The 19025-nt window shown below is 42.4% G+C and overlaps 1 protein-coding gene across 1 annotated transcript in view; it reads right to left on the reverse strand.

Moving 5' to 3' along the window:
* Positions 1-1382: 1382 nt before the first annotated feature.
* LOC140715539 (uncharacterized) overlaps positions 1383-19025 on the reverse strand; it is a 615203-nt gene continuing 597560 nt past the window's right edge. Inside the window, exons 7-13 of the mRNA XM_073027893.1 lie at positions 11290-11589; positions 10131-10220; positions 7970-7997; positions 6484-6533; positions 4257-4297; positions 3051-3150; positions 1383-2463 (exon numbers count right to left, since the gene is read on the reverse strand). Coding sequence (XP_072883994.1) covers positions 3085-3150; positions 4257-4297; positions 6484-6533; positions 7970-7997; positions 10131-10220; positions 11290-11589 — 575 coding nt within the window. The 3' untranslated portion in view covers positions 1383-2463; positions 3051-3084. The remainder of the gene's footprint in view (positions 2464-3050; positions 3151-4256; positions 4298-6483; positions 6534-7969; positions 7998-10130; positions 10221-11289; positions 11590-19025) is intronic.

Here is a 19025-nt window from a genome sequence, read left to right on the forward strand (position 1 = left end):
ACTTCCTACCCTTCCAGCCGCGCAGCCCAACCATGCCCCGTTTCAATCCGAACCGAATGACGAGACCACTTACAACGACCAATTAAGCTACCAACCCGTGTGACTGTGGGAGGAAACCAAAGTACCTTGAGGAAGCGGGGGAAATGCATATTTTTTTTTACAGGCAGGGCGGGATTTGAACCCGGGCCGCTGGTACTGTAAAGTGTTTTTGTAGGCGCTACAGTACCCTAGCGCCCCAATTGATACGCATGTTGATAAAGACAATGAGTCAAATGAACTTGATTAATTATATGCATTTCATAATCACTTGAAGCAAAAATCAAACAGAAAATCCTCCCGAAAGACATAACAATGAATAGATGGGTAAATGTCAGAATAACATTTCCATTAACTCTAAAATCAGGGTCACAGTCAATCAGCCCCTAAAACCAATTGGTTCGTGGACCAAAATGTAGACCCAAGGTTTAGCAACACTGTAACAACATTGATCACGTTTCTCTGGATGTTTTTGTTCCACTTGTGGTCGTTCTTAAACACATTGTGTATAATTTATGTTTATATTTTATTTTCTTGTGAATGATGCTTATATCTTGCCCTGGGCGTGTGATGCTCCTGCATGTAAGTTGATCATTGCACCTGCGCATATATGGACTTGTGCAGTTGAGTATAAACTGAACTTAGCCATTGACTCTTCCTCAACAGGTTGTAAACATCTGAGTATCATACAAGTAATCAGTTATGTTCAGTTGCCATCAATTTAATTATTATTGTATCTGAAAATTGTTACATGTGCACCTGGCTTTTATCTCGATTTTGACTTGGAACTGCTTTTGGAATAAGTTTCTACACAACTGTGGGTGTCGAATCGAAAAACATACAATGAAGTCCAGTCATTTGGATTTCGGGTCGACAGTAGTTGTACCCAGTGATATTCCATTAGCACGAACAGGTGGCGCTGAAGGAAATGAACAGCCATGATCCTGATCAGTGATTGGCCTGGCACCATGATGTAATTTGACTGCTTCCGTTACCATATTTCATTACAAAACACTTAGATCTGAATTCAAATTCTGGGACTGAACCACTGTGTTGGCTCTTAACGGAAGCGGCATACTTCACTGTATGTTTAAGTGTACAGTGCTATAAATAAATTACTCTGAACCTGAATCTTAATATGAAACTGAATCAGGCTCCATGGCCTGTTCCTGATGCAACGGACTTGGATCAGAGTCCAAATGAGGTGCACAGAAGGTATGAGAGATAGTAATGGTTCAATTTAATATCAGAGAACGTATTCAGTATACAACCTGAAATTCTTACTCTTTACAGGCATCTACAAAACTGCAAAAACCCAAATTATGAATGACAGAAAAGTTCCCCACCCACCCACGCTAAAGCAGCAGCAAAATATTCAGTATTTCTCCCCCCTCCCCTAGCTTCGCTTGCTACAGCATAAAAAAATCAACCCTCCATCACCCGCCATGAAAGCAATAGTAAAGCTTCCAGAGACCATGATCTAAAGTCCATTAAAAGCTACTGTCCATTCTAACATTTCGACATCTCAGACAGTCTCTGTGTGTCTCACTCTCTCACAAGTGTGGGTGACAGGGAGTCATTGCTTCTGCCAGATGAGAGTGGACACCAATAACTCGCAGTTTTGATGTTACAATTTCAATGGTCGTTCATCCAGGCCCCCGACTCGAAGACCATCAGACTCTCACAGGAGAGAAAATGACACAGAGAGAGAGATCAATCTAATGGGCGTGTGTGAGAGAATGCGTGTGTGTGTGTGTGTGTGTGGGGAGGGGGGGTAGGAGAAGAGCGAGAGAGGTAAAGACAGTGTATTTATGGACGTGTGCAAGAGAGAGAGGCAAGGAGTGCGGGCAGAGACAAAGTATATGGGTGTGTGTGTGAGAGAACGAGTGTGTGCATTTGTGCGGGGGCAGGAGGAGAGTGAGAGCGGCAGAGACGGTATTTATGGACGTGTGTGAGTGAGAGGCAGGGAGTGCGGGCAGAGACAAAGTATATGGGTGTGTGTGTCAGAGAACGAGTGTGTGCGTGGGAGGGGAGAGAGAGTGTGAGAGTGAGTGACGGAGAGGCAGAAACAGTGTATATTTGGGTGTCCATGTGTGTGAGAGAGTATGTACATATGGGGATGTATCTGTGTGTGTGAGAGAGAGAGCGCGAGAGAGATTTTTCGATTGCAGGGACCTCGGATGGCTACGCACACCACCCGCTGTCTCGGTGTTTCAATCTCCTGCGACGCTTCCATCGACGACATCGGCGAGGAATCTTGTCGTCCTCAGGGTCATATCGCAAAGATGCGCACAAAACATCGAAACATGGAGACATCGAAACATCAGGATCGCTCGGCCATTTCGGAAAGCAAGAACCCAACAGCCATGTAGAACCGTAGTTTGAGCTGCATCTGCAAATTATGGTCTCCAACAGGACCCCAGCCACCTTGAAAAGGAAAAAAAAGAGACACGAGTAGAGAAAAAATATAAACCGTGTCGGTCAGATCCGGAAAAACCTCTGGCGCCATCTTTAGTTCCTCCCACTCCTATTGCGGTGGAGATGGCAAAAGGTAATTCAAATATGGGATTATCTATGGCAGTCAAGAGAAAATCTGCAGATGCTGGAAGTCTGAGCAACAGACACACAATGCTGGAGAAACTGAGCAGGCCAGGCAACATCCTGATTTCCTCCAGTATTTTGTGTGTTTATCTGGCAGTGTTAAATGGTGGGACAGAAATCCAGGAGTTCGAATAATTAACTTTTTCCCCCATTCTCTTTTATTTTCTATCAACCGAGAACACATACGTCACATCCCTTGAGAAAAAAAAAAGAATGAAACGATGAATCAGCCGGTGACCAGATCGCAAGGCACATAGGTTTGACTTTGTGCTATGTTTTCAATGGATTGTCAGAACGTTAAGATGAATTTGCCTACTTCACACATTTCAAAATTGTTTGCAACTAGTAAATATTCGTGGGTAATATGGAGCAGTCTAAATTCCACTTGATCATTGTCTTGATCGGCACCTTACCTCTTGGTGAATATCGAGAAGCCTGTTGTCCCTTCTACAGCTTGATGTCTGCATAGATCGTGCTGTCATCGGCGTGGGTTTCAAAGCGTTCTTTCTTGCCCTGAATGTCGAAATTCGTTAGTGAATCATTTGGACGTATCTGTTAATGGCTGAAAACCATTCTACGGACAGATCAGCGGTTACAAGTGGCATCAACAAATTGCTTTTCGTGGCACAATGATAGCGCAGCGGTTAGTGTGACGTTTTTACAGTTCAAGGTATCCCCAGAGATCGAATTCAATTTCCTGCGCCGTCTTTTAGGAGTTTGTACGTACACCCCGAGGACCTGGCGCATTTTCCCTAGAGGTTTCCTCCATCAGTCAAAAGGTGTATCGGTTAGTCGGTTAATTGGTCATTGTAATTGTCCTGTGATTGACCTCGGGTTAAATTAGTGTGTTGCTGGGCAGCGCGGCTTGTTATTCTGGAAGGGGCTGTTCCACGCTACATCGCAAAATAAATAAAATATTAAATAACAAAAAGTCTAAGCGCTGTCAATCACAGAGGTAGACGGTTAACCCAGTGCAAGGTTGTCCTGGTAAGACCAAAGTGGGATCAGTTTCTTTCACGAGCATATGAATATGACCCAATAAAATGATCAATCCTCAGCTGTTGGTCTCACAGCCTTAACGAAACAGATGCACTAATTCTTAGTCCGAAGAGCTTTGAAAAAAGTTAATATCTGGAATAGGACAGAGATAACCCAAGTAACTATTGCAAAAGAGTGTTTCAGTCAGTGAAAGCATATAATTGTGCCGTTTACTGGAGATTATCCTGCGCGTTAGGATAACGTGTTCTAGATAGTAAGGATAGTCTGGTTGCAAATACAGAGACTTATCTGCACTTTAACCCCGGGTGGCCTGTTACCCTCCAAAAAAATCTTGCAGATCAATTCCTATTGATGACGCAATATTACAAGTCAGCGAATAAGCATCGCTCATAATCGAGTCACGTATAGATTGTGAAATGACGCATGTGCCTCCACGTAATTCACTTCTCCATGTTAGTATGATGTTCCATCCAAATGTCTTCATAAAATAAAAAAAATGCATGCATTTTCAAACATAATACTGGAAGAAACCTACTGGGCAGCCCGAAGATGAATAGACAACTCTCTCAAAGAAAGGACATAAATCATAAATTATAACAAAAGGAGGATTTTCAACTCACTTTTTGTTTCTTTGTTCGCGGTGTTAACTTAAGATCAGCATCTGTACAAAATTAAAATCATGGCATCAATGCTTAAAATACTACATTCAACATCTATTGAAGTGTGGTTAGGTGCGGCCCTGTTGCAGTTTCCTGTTAAACTATAAACCTACACGCGTATTTTTTGCAGGAGGAAAGAAATGGGATCACCCTAAAGAAAGGACGTGCAAACTAGATGCAGATAGCGCCGGAGGTCAGGACTGAACTGTGAACAAAAGTTGAGGCAGCTGCGTTCCCGACATCATGAACGGCTATCTGGTCTATTTGGGAACTTCTGCGAGCTGTTTGGCGGAGGTTACATACACATTTGCCTTAAGGCATATGAGCAGAACAAAGCTATTTTGCCACTCTCAGTGCGATTCGTATATGGTTGATTGATTTTTCCTCCCCATCCCATTCTTCCTCCACTCTGTAACCTTTGACGATCATCCTAATGAGCAACCTTCCAAGCTTCGCGTTAGCTGTAGCCAATCACTTCATCTGTGCAGCCGTCCTTAGCAAAGAATTGCACGGAATCACCGTCCCATGCATAACAAAATCCCGCCTCATCTCAGTTTTATGCACTTCCCTGCACTGCATTCTCTCTGTTACATCTTTGCCCATTCTCCTAATCTGTCCAAATCCTCCTGAAGACTCCTTATTTCCTCACACTGCCTGCCCTTCCACCACTCTTAGTATGACCTCTACCCCTTGTCCTATTTGGCAAAGGTGAGCCAAAGCATAAAGTGCTGACTCCAGCCAACATAGGTCTTTGGGTCATTGAGGCACACAAGCCTCCAAATCCTACAACAAGGTTGTGGTCCTCTTGGAGGAGTCAACCAGAAAGCCACCCCCATTCTAACACTTTGCCCCCTGCCAGTCAGCCAACGTTTAAGTATTTATTTTATTCAGCATTGCAATGCGCAGTAGTACCCTTTGATCATGCTATCCTTTCCTATATTGCCATGGACCTTACGTTCAGACCTTGTCAACGGCCTTCAGAACATTCACCGATTCTCATTTCCTTGAGAATTCCTCAAAGAATTCCTGCAGGCTGGTCACGCAATATTTCCCCTGAAAGAAACTATGTTGAGTTCGGCCTACATAATAATTAATGTGCTTCCAAGGGAGTAAGGAAATGACTAACGATATCAGCCCACTTGGGTGGATTTTGCACGTACTTATTCCAGACAACACAGACAAGAGTTTCTTTTTCAGCATTTCTACCTCGTCAAACCTTCTAAGGACAACGCTTCAGTGTAGCAGTTAGCATGCGACTTTGGAGCCCCAACGACCAGGGTGCATTTCCCACCGCTGTCTGTAAGGAGTTTATACGTTCTGTCCATAACCATGTGGTTTTCCTTCCACAATACAAAGAAATACGGTTGAGGAGGTTTAATTGCTGACATGAGTGTAATGGGACGGTGTAGGCTTATTGTGGCAGAAGAGGCTGTAATGGTGCTGACTGTCTAAATAAATAAAATAAAAATAAAAAAAGAAGTCATCTCAGAGTAGAGTAAAGAGTAGAGGCTCAGATGATGTTGGATCAAAGTCCACCTATCCCAGAAACCGCTCTGATGAGGAATCACTACAATCTCTCTCAGGAGTAAATATATAGGTTGATTCAAGGAACAACATCTGCATGTTATATTTTCAGAAAGGACACATATACATCTAGTTAAGAATGAACGGGCCTCGCTTAATCAGAGGAGCAGTTTTTGTGGGACAACTCTTAAAGAACAAAAGCTAATTGAGGGAATTGTCAGTATCCCTTTGCCGCAATTCTGCAAAAAGCAGAGGGGGCATAAATACTCAGCAGCCCAGTCAGTAAGCACAGAAATGGCAAGAAGGTCAACATTTCAGGTCAGATTCATTCCCCCAGGTGCTGACGGACCTCCTGAGCTAATCCAGCATTTTCCATATACTTTCTTCCACATTAAATGCGATCGGCTTCTTTCGTTCCTTCAAGTTGCTAATTGAGCGCTTGAAATAAAATTGTGTGGCGTATTCTGCGCTTTTTGCTGAGAGGGCAAAATGCCAATTCCAGGTACTGGATCCTTAACACAGTTCACCGCGTACTCACAAGATGTCAAGCACGGTGTAATGTCACTTGCATTCTGATAACACCACCCGCTCGCTGTACTTAATAAAACAACAAACAAAATACAATTAAAATCTCATGAAAATCTAGCTGTCACGCAATACTTACATACGACATTGACATTGCTATTGGGACTGTCATTAGGTGGAGGAACGGCCCTGAAAGGAACATACATACAAGTCAACTTATTTTAATTGGACAATACTGCAAAGATACTGATGGTGGCTAGAAAGAAATTGCAGGAGATCTATCTGGTTGATATGTGACTGCGTGATTAGTGATCTGTCCCTAACGGGGACAGATGTGATTAAACGAGAATAAAGTGCAATTGTGAATGTTAGCGGGAGAACGAAAGCGTGGTGCACTTTACAAACGGCGGAAGACTTAAGTGTGTCAATGCTGGGCGTGCCCAAGGGTCCCCTGTGATTATGATGCAATGCAAAGAATTAGAATACAGATATTATCCGGACAAACATGACGGATGGGAGGAGCAAAAGTATGGCAGTCCCTGTCACCACACAGGTCTCATAATGTATGAAGCACCAGTTAGTGATATACTGTTTACATTGTTAACTTGTGTAGTAAATGCATCTTATTATTTGCTAATTTATTTGCGGTAATGTGCAATTTATGTGTGTTGTGGGCGAGTTAAAGTATATGTACTCTACTGTGCGCCTTGATCTGGAAGAACATTGTCTCTTTTGGCGGTATATATGTACATGGTTAAAATGACAATAAACTTGATGTTCAACTTGACTTGAACTTGGGATGACTCAGGGAATATTCTCAATATTAGCATGTAACGCTCGGGCAATTCTGACTTAGGTCAATCGATGTAAGACCTTTACTGCTTTCAAAAACTACAATCGGATAACGGCAAGAGGTGTACTATACGAGATCGAGGCGGGAAGAGGACATGGAAAGATTGTGGCTTGAAAAGTGGAGCGAGAGAGAGGTGAGTGGAAGAGGTCGAAATGGTATTAAGAGGAAAGCGAATAAAATTGCGTTAAGAGCAAAATAAATGATAAACAAATGGAGAAAGCACATTAAGATCCCACAAAGGAGTGAAAAATCAAAAACTGGGAATGTAAATTATGAGGAAAGACAGCAAGAACTAATTATGAACCATATCAGATCGATTAAGATAATGTAGTGAGTGCGTATGCGGACTATCAATTGCCCGGTCAATCGATTGGGCCTCCTACATGGGGGAAGCATTTTCTTTTGCAGAAGTGTGCATGTCTTTTGTTTCAGTGGGCGCGGTTCCTGGATCTCATACCGTGTGGTGTCCATCGTGTATCATCATTAGCATACACAATATAAGCGCTGAACCATACTGCTCCGTTGCTGTTCTTACTCTGCGGAAACACTACAAGAGGAGTCAATGTGATCTATTTGGAGAGACTCTTTCGGGAGCTGCCACTGGGGTCAATGATCTAAAGCGAATTCAGTTGCGCCATGACACCACTCTACAATTGTCACCCCTGAATACCGGGTCAAAGCATTTTGAGGTGACGCTCTGAATTCTAAAACTTTACCCAAATTTGAATATGAATGTCATATACATTTAGTTCTGCCAAAATCATGTTCTCACCTGAATTCTTCGCGGCCTCTGGACTTCCCTGTAAATGATAGGGAGATTTAAAAGAAGTTTATAAGAAGCATCAAAGAGCCATACAGAGAACAGCAGGCTTGTGTGAAGATTAGCAATTTCTACTTCTTCCCACAGAATAAAATCCTGACTAAATCCACAAATGTTTCAAAATTACAAACGTGGCCCCTAATGTGAGAATGAGATTGAAATTAAATCAACTAACAGAAAATAAAAAGAAAATAGATAAACATCACTTAGATGCTGGGACTTTGCCGTTAGATTTCAAGTAGAAAACTCATCGTCAGAACTGGATTATTGTGGTGATCATTAACACGATTTTGTGCTGTGTCGTATTGCAAGCGCGATCACGGTCTATCCATGGTCATAGTTGTCGGAACATTTATCCATCTCAGTGGTTTGCCATTGCCTTCTTCTGGACAGTGCCTTCACAAGATGGGTGACCCTAGCCATAATCAATATCCCTCTGAGATTGTTTGCCTGGCGTCAGTGCTCGCATAACCAGGACTTGTGATCTGTACCTGCTGCTCTTACGACTATCCACCACCGCTCCCATGGCTTCAGATGAGCTGATTCGGGGGGGAGGGGAGGGGTTGGGGGTCTAGGCAGGTGGAGCACCTTGCCCAAAGGTAACCTGTAGGCTAGCGAAAGGAAGGAGTCACCCCATCAACAACCAGTCAGAAATACTGGGGCATAATCGGACTCAGGACTTGATGAACTGGGCTTTGAAGATCTGCATGATGACCAGGGCGCACTGTTACCTTTCCATGTTATAATGTTCATACTTTTCTTACAGTTGTTTACACAAGGGAGTTAGGGTGGGGAGAGAGGAAGAGAGGGAGAGAGAGTGGGAGAAAGAGAGAGGCAGACAGAGAGGAGAAGACAGAGTATATTGTGTTTGTCAGAGATGGAGTCAGAGACAGTCAAACAGACAGAGACAAGAAGATAGAGAGATAGAGAGAGTATATAGAGAGAGATTGATTACAGTTTTCAGTCTTATGTCGATCAAGTACGTAATGAAGATGGAATATATTAAATAGTGAACTGCCAATGCCATAGATACTCAAAAACGAAAACGGGGCCAAGTTATGCATCTACCGGACAAGGTTGTGACAAGTGTGAAAACCCGAGACAATCGACTAAGGTGCCTACCACATTCAGACAGATACTTAGAGCCATCTTATGAAAAGATAATGTCGGTAGTATTAAACCTGATTCTGACTCTGAAATTTGCCCTTAAACTGAACGAGTGGTCCATTTAATTGTTATCCCTACATTAAATCTCCTGTAAATTCAGCTTTTTGTATTTTGCATTGTAATCTATAATCTTTTGTCATTTATGGCCCACGTTTAGGTGATGAGAGGCAGGCCAGTGCAAAAGGGCCTCAACACCAGCTTCATAGCAAAGAAAGCCCAGTGGCGTCTCTACTTTCTGCGAAGGCTGAGGAAAATCCATCTGCCACCCCCCCATCCTCATCATATTCTACAGGAGTTGTATTGAGGGCATCCTGAGCAGCTGCTTCACTGCCTGCTTCGGAAATGGCACCATCTGGGATTGCAAGACCCTGCAGTGGAGAGTGAGGTCAGCTGAGAAGATCATCGGGGTCTCTCCTCACGCCATTACGGACATTTATGCTACATGCTGCGTCCGTAAAGTAAACAGAATTATGAAGGACCCCACACACCGCTCCTACAAACTCTTCTCCCACCAGTCATCTGGAAAAGGCACCGGAGCATTCGGGCTCTGATGACCAGACTATGTAACAGTTTCTTCCCCCAAGCTCTCAGAGTCCTCAATGCCCAGAGCCAGAACTGACATGAACTTACTGCCCTCTTCTGTGCCTATTGTCTTATTTATTATTTATTGTAATCCCTGCTCTGTTTTGTGCACTTCATGCAGTCCTGGGTAGGTCTGCGGTTTAGTGTAGTTTTTTCTGTGTTTTTTTTTTAAAAGTAGTTCAGTGTAGTTTTTATACTTATTCATGTAGCACCATGGTCCTGAAAAACACTGTCTCATTTTTACTGTGTACTGTACCAGCAGTTATGGGCGAAATGACAATAAAAAGTGACTTGACTTGAAGTGAGAAAACTATCTTCTTCCTGCTTTCTGTACAATTGGTTCTTATTCGTTGGCATTGCCTACCTTTTTTCCAGCAGTAAACACCCAATACTCCAAACATTAACACCAGGGCCACGACAGGTAAAGCTGGAATCCATGGCTGAAAGGACTTTGCTAAAACAGATAAATAGGCGAGATTAGGTCAGGGTTGGTGTTTTGTGACAGATGCTTTTGGCAAGAAAGCAGAATAAGGTGAGGCATCTGTTGAAGAAAATTCAAAATTGTCTACATTCTGTCTGAAGTTGACTGTTAGTCTCACTTCACAGGGTTCTGTAGTTTTCAAAGAATATGCTGAAATATTTAACATGCAAAAGATAAACTTCTACTTTTTGGATTATAGTTCATTCCCAAAGGAGGCAAAGTCTTAGCTCATTTCATTATGGCTCATATGTGTCCAGTCGTTTCTTTTATGTGTTTTTGTTTACTAAAAGGAATACAGGTAGAAATGTTTGGTCACACATTCTAGACTGCTGACACGCTTGTCGGTATCAAGAGCATCTTGATGGACAAGGAACTTCGTTATAACAGCGCATCAGAGCAAAAGCGCATGAAGCACGTGGTCGGTCGAAATTAGATATCACAAGCATCTTGTTACATTATATAGATATACAGCGTGGAATAGGCCCCTTCGGCCCCTTGAGCTTCACCATCCAGCAAACCCCCGACAACCCCAATTAAACTCTAACCTGATCATGGGAAATAGTACACGGTACATCTTTGCACTGTGAGAGGAAACTGGAGGACCCTGGGAAACCTACACATTCTATGGGGAGTACCTAGAGATCCTCCTTATAGACGACGCCGGTAATGAATTCTGAACTCCGGGGCAATGCCGTCGCAATAAACGCTATGCTCCTATGCCGAGAACAGGGAGAAAGAATGGCGGGGATGGATAGCAGATGGAAAAGAGAGAAGCAGTTGTAGTTGTAGGTTGAAAGCCATCTAACCCCATGAAGTGTTAACTTCCTAGTAAATTGAAGACCCATAATTTCAAGAAGATGACAGAGTATTCACTGAGATAGACCAATGGAACTATTGTCATTCATGGACATACCTGCAGTATGTTTTGACTCATTTCAGTGGAGTAAAATAATTCACATTCAACCAGAAATTGAAAAATAAATTTTGAAAATCTATGCTTTTCGGGAAGATGAATTTGCAAGTTTGGTTTGAATGTACTTACCGTGTACAGAGAGAAACACAGCATCACTGGGCGCCGACATTAGATTCCTGGGTCCTTCCAACAGTTGATAGACACATGTGTAATTTCCACTATTTCCTGGATCTACATTCTGGATGGTGAAAGTAGCTGATTTGTTCTGTGCATCTGCATCCTGGGGAACCGTGTCATTCAATTGAACGCCGTTCTTGTAGAAGTAGAATGTTCCGACCGAGGTGCTTTTCGTGGATGTGCAGTTAAACGTAACGTCTTCACCTTGAGAAACATGACTGGGGACTTGTGATATGTTTGGTCTGGGCAGATCTATCAATGGAAAACAAAACACAGGGGTTCCAAACTTAAATTCAAAGATCAAAGTATATTTATTATCAAAGTATGTATATATTATACAACCTTGGGATTTGTCTTTTAATAGGGAGCCAGAAAACAAGAAACCCGAAAGATCCCATTAAAAATAAAAAAAATGTCAACCACGCAATGGGCAGAGAGAAAAAAATCATGCAGTCAATAACGGAAGCAAATAGCTGCGGCACACGACTATTTCGATGAAGCTAGATACAAGAACATGATATAGTAGTAAAATGAGATCTTTTGGAACATAAATCTACTCCGCCACTCCTGATCTATTATCCCTCTCATCCCGATTCTCCTGCTTTTCTACCACCATCTTTGACTTCTATACTAATCAAGAACCTACCAAGTTCCCATTTAAACATACCCAAATGACTTGGCCTCCACTGACGACTATAGAAATGAATACCACAGATTCATCACTCTCTGGGAGAAGAAATACCTTCTCTTCTCTGTTCAATGGGACAATCCTTCTACTATGAGGCTGTGCCCGCAGGTACAAGACTCTCCGACTTTGGGAAGGTCCTCTCCACATCCACTCTGCGTAGGCCTTTCAAATTCAAAACCTTTCAATGAGATCGCACACGCCTCATTCTTTAAAACTCTAGCCAGTGGGGCCCAGAGGCTCAACCACTGCGTTTACGTTAACTCTTTTATTTGCTGAATCTGTCACGTGAAACACTATTGGAATGTCTCCAATACCAGCAAATCATTTCTGATATTTGCCCTCCAGTCCCAGACCCTCCATATATAATTTACCAGAAAGTGCATGTAATTTTATCGATTACAAAACAAATCGGATTTAGTGTGATTTGTGATGCAGGAAAATGACTTTCGCAAGGACAGCAACACTGAGCAGACAATTGCAGATGGGAGTGAAACCTGACATTGAAGAACGTTAGATTTAAATTCGGAGCATGAGGGAGATTAAATATGAATACTCTATAAAGCAACTCAAGAATAGTGATAGGACCTTTTTTAAAATACTTTGAACAAACCAGGAAATTAGCTCAAAGTGACACTGCCGGAAAATATAGAGAAGGCTTGACTCAAAAGCAGAGCAGAGAAAACAGGTTAACAACAAACAAAATCACTAGTAATATACAAGCCACCGGGGGGAGTAAACAGGAGACAACAGAAACAAAACACAACAGGTAACAGAGTAAACTTTCGGCTGGAAGAGTGAAGAATAGGAACAACTTGTTGAAGTTGGATAGTTTAATGTGTGAAAAAGGTCCTCCTCCTCCCAGAAATTTAAATGATCCACCCCTTTCTAATTCTATCCCATACATCCTTAACTTCTCTCCTACCTCAAATTTTTCCTGGTGAAACACACAGTTTGAGATTTTTCTACTGAAAATCTACATCCCCAATCATAACCCCAATCCACCGCTTCATCAATTGCTCCTTGTATCTTCCTGATTATATGCTCCATGTTCCTACCTCTTTTCCACAAGGCACCATCATCCACAAACAGTGACCTACCTATATTCAATGGTATCTTTGTGAAGACATCACTGATCATAACGATGAAAAGTAACTGGCTAATCACACTACCTTGAGGTGTGCCATTTCCGACTATGCACTGATTTGATAATTCTGACCCAATCCGAACTTGAATTTACCTACCAAACAGAAAATATTTTATTCAATTAAAAACTCCTCCACCAACCCCCATCTTGTGCAGTTTAATTAACAGTCCTTCCTTCCACATCATGTCATGAGCTTTTTCCATGTCAAAAAACACTGCAACTACTGATTCTTTATTTGCCTGGGCCTTTCTTTTTTCAGTCTCTAGCTTTATCACTGAGTCCATGGAATTCCTTCCCTTCCTAAAACCACTCTGATAACTTGCCAACATTCCCCTCTTCTCAAGATCATACGATGACTTTTCTGTTATCATCCTTTCCATTATCTTGCATATATTTGATGTTAATGCTGTTGGCCTGTAGCTAGTGGGTTTTGACAGATCCTTGCCAGTTTTCCTTATTGGAATTACTACTGCTTCTTTCCATGCACTTGGTAATCTTCCCCCTCCCACACATTGTTGTAAAGATGCAGCAACTTCAAGAGCGCTCCTTCTGCTGGATTTTTTAGCATTATATAGCACATCAGATCTGTCCCTGGGGAGGTTAGTCTCGATATCTTTATTGCTCTCACCATCTCTGCCAACGTCATCAATTATATCATCAGTTTCTTCGCTCCTGTTTAACACAACCGGGAGTTGACTCATTGTTCTTTCCCTTCTCCTTCTCCAATCTTTAGTCAAATTTCTTTGAACTATGTATCTTTACAGATGACGTGGCCATGATTTCAGCCTTATCCCTACTGGAGACTGCTGTTTCCTCCTCAGATATCATTACTGGATATTCCCATTCCCTTCTATCTCCGCCCATCCTCTTAATCATTCCCCATACCTCTCCCACAGGTGTCGTTCGTCCTATTTTGTTGCAAAATTTCCCTTTTAACTTAATGTATAGTTCTTCTCATCACTGCCTGTACCTTCATATATTGAATCAAATGCTGCATATTATGGGTTCTTTTAACTAGTCTGAACACTCTATTTCTATTTTTTTTTATACAGCCTGACAACATTACTCTGTTCACCATGGTCCCAATTTTCTATTCATCTTATTTTTACTCCTGGGTATAGATCTTTCTGCTGCCATAATAATTGCTGAAGTCACCTGACTTTTTAATTCATCTATATTTCCAGAAATGTCAATCCTTGTCAATGCTTGTTCACTCAACTTCTGGAACTTACTCCAATCTGCTTTTCCAAACACCCACTTTGGGATTCCACCACCTGATCTTACACCCACTGATCATGAAACTGGGTAGTGATCGCTGCCTACTGTTGAAGCAGTGCAAACTCCCCAGTTACTAACTCCAGCCAAGGTATTAGACACTAATGTCATATTTAATACTGACTCAGTTCCTGTTGTTATGTTTATCCTTGTTCCTCTACCATCGTTCATACATACTAAATCCTTTTCTTCCATCAAATCTGCAATTACCTTTCCATTTGAATCTGTAAATGAATCCCCCTGTATTGTGCTGTGAGCATTGAAATCTGCAAACAATACTACTATATGTCTGTTTTAACCTTGTATCCTCACTAGGCTGTCCAAATCCAACCTCTTACATGAATTGTATTAGTTAACTATAACCACTTACTCCTCTTTCTCCCTCACTTCCACCACTATGTATTCCTGATCATCTCCCTTTTTGAGTACCCTATATGGTATACCTTGTTCGATTAATATAGCACAACGCCCTCCTCTCCCTAGATTTCTATCTTTTCTTATCATTGTATATCCATATACTGCAAAGTCTAAAGTTGGTTTCAACCAAGTCTCCTGAATACACACTACATCCGGTTTTATAACGATTTCTTTAATAAACTGCTTGAATTCCTGACTATTGCTCAGTAAGTTCCTTGCATTCCATTACAAAAGATTCACCATAATTAGTATTAACCAATCCATGACAATTCCTGGTTTGACTGATAAGAGATGTTCTCCATCACTTCTTCCCATGTCAATCCTACTAACCCTAAATGGTTCATTGCTGGTTTGACAACCAGGTGAATTTTTCACTTTTTGACTTTACCTCAGCTGTACTATTAATCACTCCTGCAATGAATGTTACTAGAGCCTTTTTGTCTACATAATCCCATCATTTGTTCTTTGTTGCATCTCTCACATCCTCTTGCTCCCTGTTCATTACAAGCATTATTCTGTTCTCTTGACATACTTACAGCTTCTGCATAAGTGATCTTTCTTTTCACTCATACTTCTTGAATTTTATTCTCCCGTCTCTTAACCTCGCACCCACTATATGCCACATTATGAGCTCCTCCACAATTACAGCATTTTGGTTGCACTCCTGTTCCACACTTTCCATATTCATGATCACCCCCATATCCAGCACGTCTCCTCTGCCTACTACAGTTTTTAGCTATGTGTTCAAACCTTTGACAATTATAGCACCTCAATGGCTTTGGCACATACACGCTTACTGGGTAACCCCTGAAACCCAGGAACACTTTCCCTGGCACTCCTTCTTCAAATTCAATCAACACCGATTCACTTTCCTTGTTCATCTCCCTCCTTTGTTGTTTTCAGTCTTTGAGCATTCATTACTTTTCTCCTTTGATATTCCTCTTCAACTCCTCCATATTTATACTCATTGGTACCCCCCGTGATCACTCCCTTACATCCACCACCATTTCGTGCTCCCATCCTGTGTATTCCACCTTACGTTTTCCTATCTCACTTAATTTGAGTGCTTTCTAAAGCTGTTCCTTATTCGCATATCTTACCAATAGGTTGCCATCATTAAGGACTTTTGCAAATACTATTTCCACTATCTTATTTGCCAGTGTTGTTGTTAGCACCAACAGGTTAATTTTTTGCATGTTTCCTTAAGCCTTCTCATTAAATCTTATTATGCCAACACCTTCACTCTGATCTCGTTCATCTTCCTCACTTTCAGAGCGCTCTCCACTACCATTTTTATTCTTTTACTCCCTTTGTCTCGGTTTTCATTCATCCGTCCCCTCACTATCTCCTCATTCCCTTTACTTCTCCTTTCACAACCACCCATTTCTCCCCAGCTGCCAACCTCTGATCGGCTCACCCCTCAGTAGTTTAGCAACAAATCCTCAAGCTCCCCCAGGGCACTGCTCTTGGTTCCAACTAATACAACACCTCTAGGCTCCAGCACAGCGCCCCAACCTCTATGGTCTGGAACACATCGCCGACTGATCTCCTGCCCACCAAGGCCCCTGTGAAGACCCAGAACCAACACCCACCTCCAAGTCGTGAAAAAGAGCTGGAGGTGATAAGGGAATAAATAGGCTGTAGGTGATGAACCTGGAATAAGTGGCAGAAGACTGCCATTAGCTGCATGGAGACTGGGCGGGGTATGTATTTTTAGGCTGGGGAATGGGAGTGGGAGATGACGTAATAGTTATGGCATGGAAACACGTGGAAATAGCCGGTAGAAACATTTAACTGCCTTGGATTTTTATCACAGTCCAGAAAAATATACCACGAGATACATGATGAAACTTGGGAGAAGATCTTACAGAATTTCCCATGGGAAATCCTCTTCCATATCAATAAACGCAGCGAGAAATCAATAAAGGTTAAGAGGTGTGGTTCTCTTAAGTAACTACATAGTTATTCTAATATGCGCCCAATTTGGATAGAGGAGCAACAGGTCCACATCAGAGGCCATGTCATTGGCTCTTCACGCAACCCAAGAACATCTGAACAACACATTTGCACACATAAGGATATTCTTTTCGACTACAACTCCGCCCTCGATACCATCACCAGCACAAAAGTAATCAAGACCTTGGCCTCGTTGTGCAATTGTATCCTCCATTTCTTCACTTGTACTTCCAAATTCAAATTGGCAGCAATATCTCCTCCTCGATTTCCATCAATGGCTATTTTGTGCAGGACATTTTAGAGGGGGCAACTAAGCTCAACAAACCAAATAGATGTACAGAAGGGATAAGCGGAGCGACCATTGTTGGGAGTGGGCCAGTGATGAGAGTAGAAGCAACAGGCTTTTTCTCATCGAGGTTTCGGAGAAAGGGGGCTTCGACAAGGTAAGTGGGTAAGTGGACTTCGTTTTTGGTTTTTCTTTGCATTTTTTGGAGGAACAGAAAGTATGAAGGTAGGATTAATACTTTGCTCTGGGTAACGGATGTGGAAATCCAGGGAATCTTCCAGTCTCCCAGATAGCACCATCTGCGCCAGCTGCGCCGAGATGCAGCTCCTGAGAGACTCTGTTAGGGATCTGGAGCTGCTGTTCAATGACCTAAAGTTCATTAGGGAGAGTGAACTGGAGAGAGAGAAGAGCTACAGGGAGTTCATCACCCCGAGGCTGCAGGAGTTAGATAAGTGAGTGACGGTTAGGGAAGCAAGGGAAAAGAGCTCAGATAGTAGAGAGCACCCCTGTGGCCACCCTCTCAGTAATTGTTATCTTCTGTTAGATGCTGTTCGGGGGATGACCTGATAAATGACAACTGCAGCCATCGGATCTCTGGCACTGAGCCTGGATCCGTGATGCAGAATGGGAAGAGGAATGCAGTAGTCACAGGGGATTCTAGAGTGAGGGGAACAGACAGGAGTTCTGTCAGCCTGATAGAGATACTGCATGGTGTGTTGCCTCCCACGTGCCATGTTATAGGATGTCTCGGACTGGCTGAAGGGAGCTGGTAACCAGCCAGATGTCTTGGTACATGTTGATAACAACGACATATGTAGAAAAAGGAGGAGGTCGTAAAGAGACAATTCAGGGAGTTAGTTAGGAAGCTGAAAGGCAGAACCTCTGGGGTAGTAATCTCAGGATTGCTGCCTATGCCACGTGTTAGTGAGCCATGACTCGCATGATCAGGTGTATTAATGTGTGGCAGGTAGTCTGCTGTAGGGGGCAGGGCTTTAGATTCCTGGATCACTGGGGCCTCTTCTGGGGGAAGAGCAACCTGTACAAAAAGGACGGGTTACACCTGAAACAAAAGGAGTCCAATATCCTTGCGGGCACATTGAAGAGAGCTGTTAGGGAGTGTTTAAACTAATTTGGCAGGGGATGGGAAGCGGAGTGATGGGGCTGAGGAAGGAGAAAACTAAAATAATCAAAGATAGCGTGCAACATAAATTATAGAAAGAATAGGCAGGATATGAGGCTTAACCAAAACCAGTGTCATGAGTTACAGGGCAATCGAGGCATGGTACAGTTAAAAGAAGAGAAAGCAACACATACTGGACTGAAAGTGTTGTATTTGAATGCAGGCAGCATAAGGAATAAAACAGACGATCATGAAATTCAGCTCCAGACTGGCAAACATGGCCTTGTGGCCGTCTGACTAACTGAAAACTGACTGTCATTGGAAGCTGAACGTCTGAGGATGTATGATCTATCGAAAAGATAGGTTAGTAGGCAGAGGAGGTGTATGTTCTGTGTTTTAATTTTAAATCATTGGAAAGAGATGACATAGGATTTGAAGGTGTAGAGTCTCTATGGGTTGAGTTAAGAAATAGCAAGGGTAAAATAACTCCAGTGGCAGTTGTATACAGGCCTCGAAACAGCAACCGGGATGTGGATTACAAATTGCAGCAGGAGATAAAAATGGTGTCTCACAAAGGCAATATCATGATAAGAATTGGGGATTTTAACATGTAAGTGGATTGGGAAAACCATATCAGTACTGGACATCAAGAGACAGAATCGGCAGAATGTCTAAGGGATGTCTTTTTAGAACAACTTGTTGTTGACCCCATGAGGGGATCGGCTATGTTGGATTGGGTGTTGTGCAATTATCCTGAGGTAATAAGACAGCTTAAGGTTAATGATCACCTAGGAAATAGTGA

This window comes from Hemitrygon akajei, chromosome 24 (genome assembly GCF_048418815.1).
Source record: "Hemitrygon akajei chromosome 24, sHemAka1.3, whole genome shotgun sequence".
In the NCBI taxonomy this organism is placed as follows: domain Eukaryota; kingdom Metazoa; phylum Chordata; class Chondrichthyes; order Myliobatiformes; family Dasyatidae; genus Hemitrygon; species Hemitrygon akajei.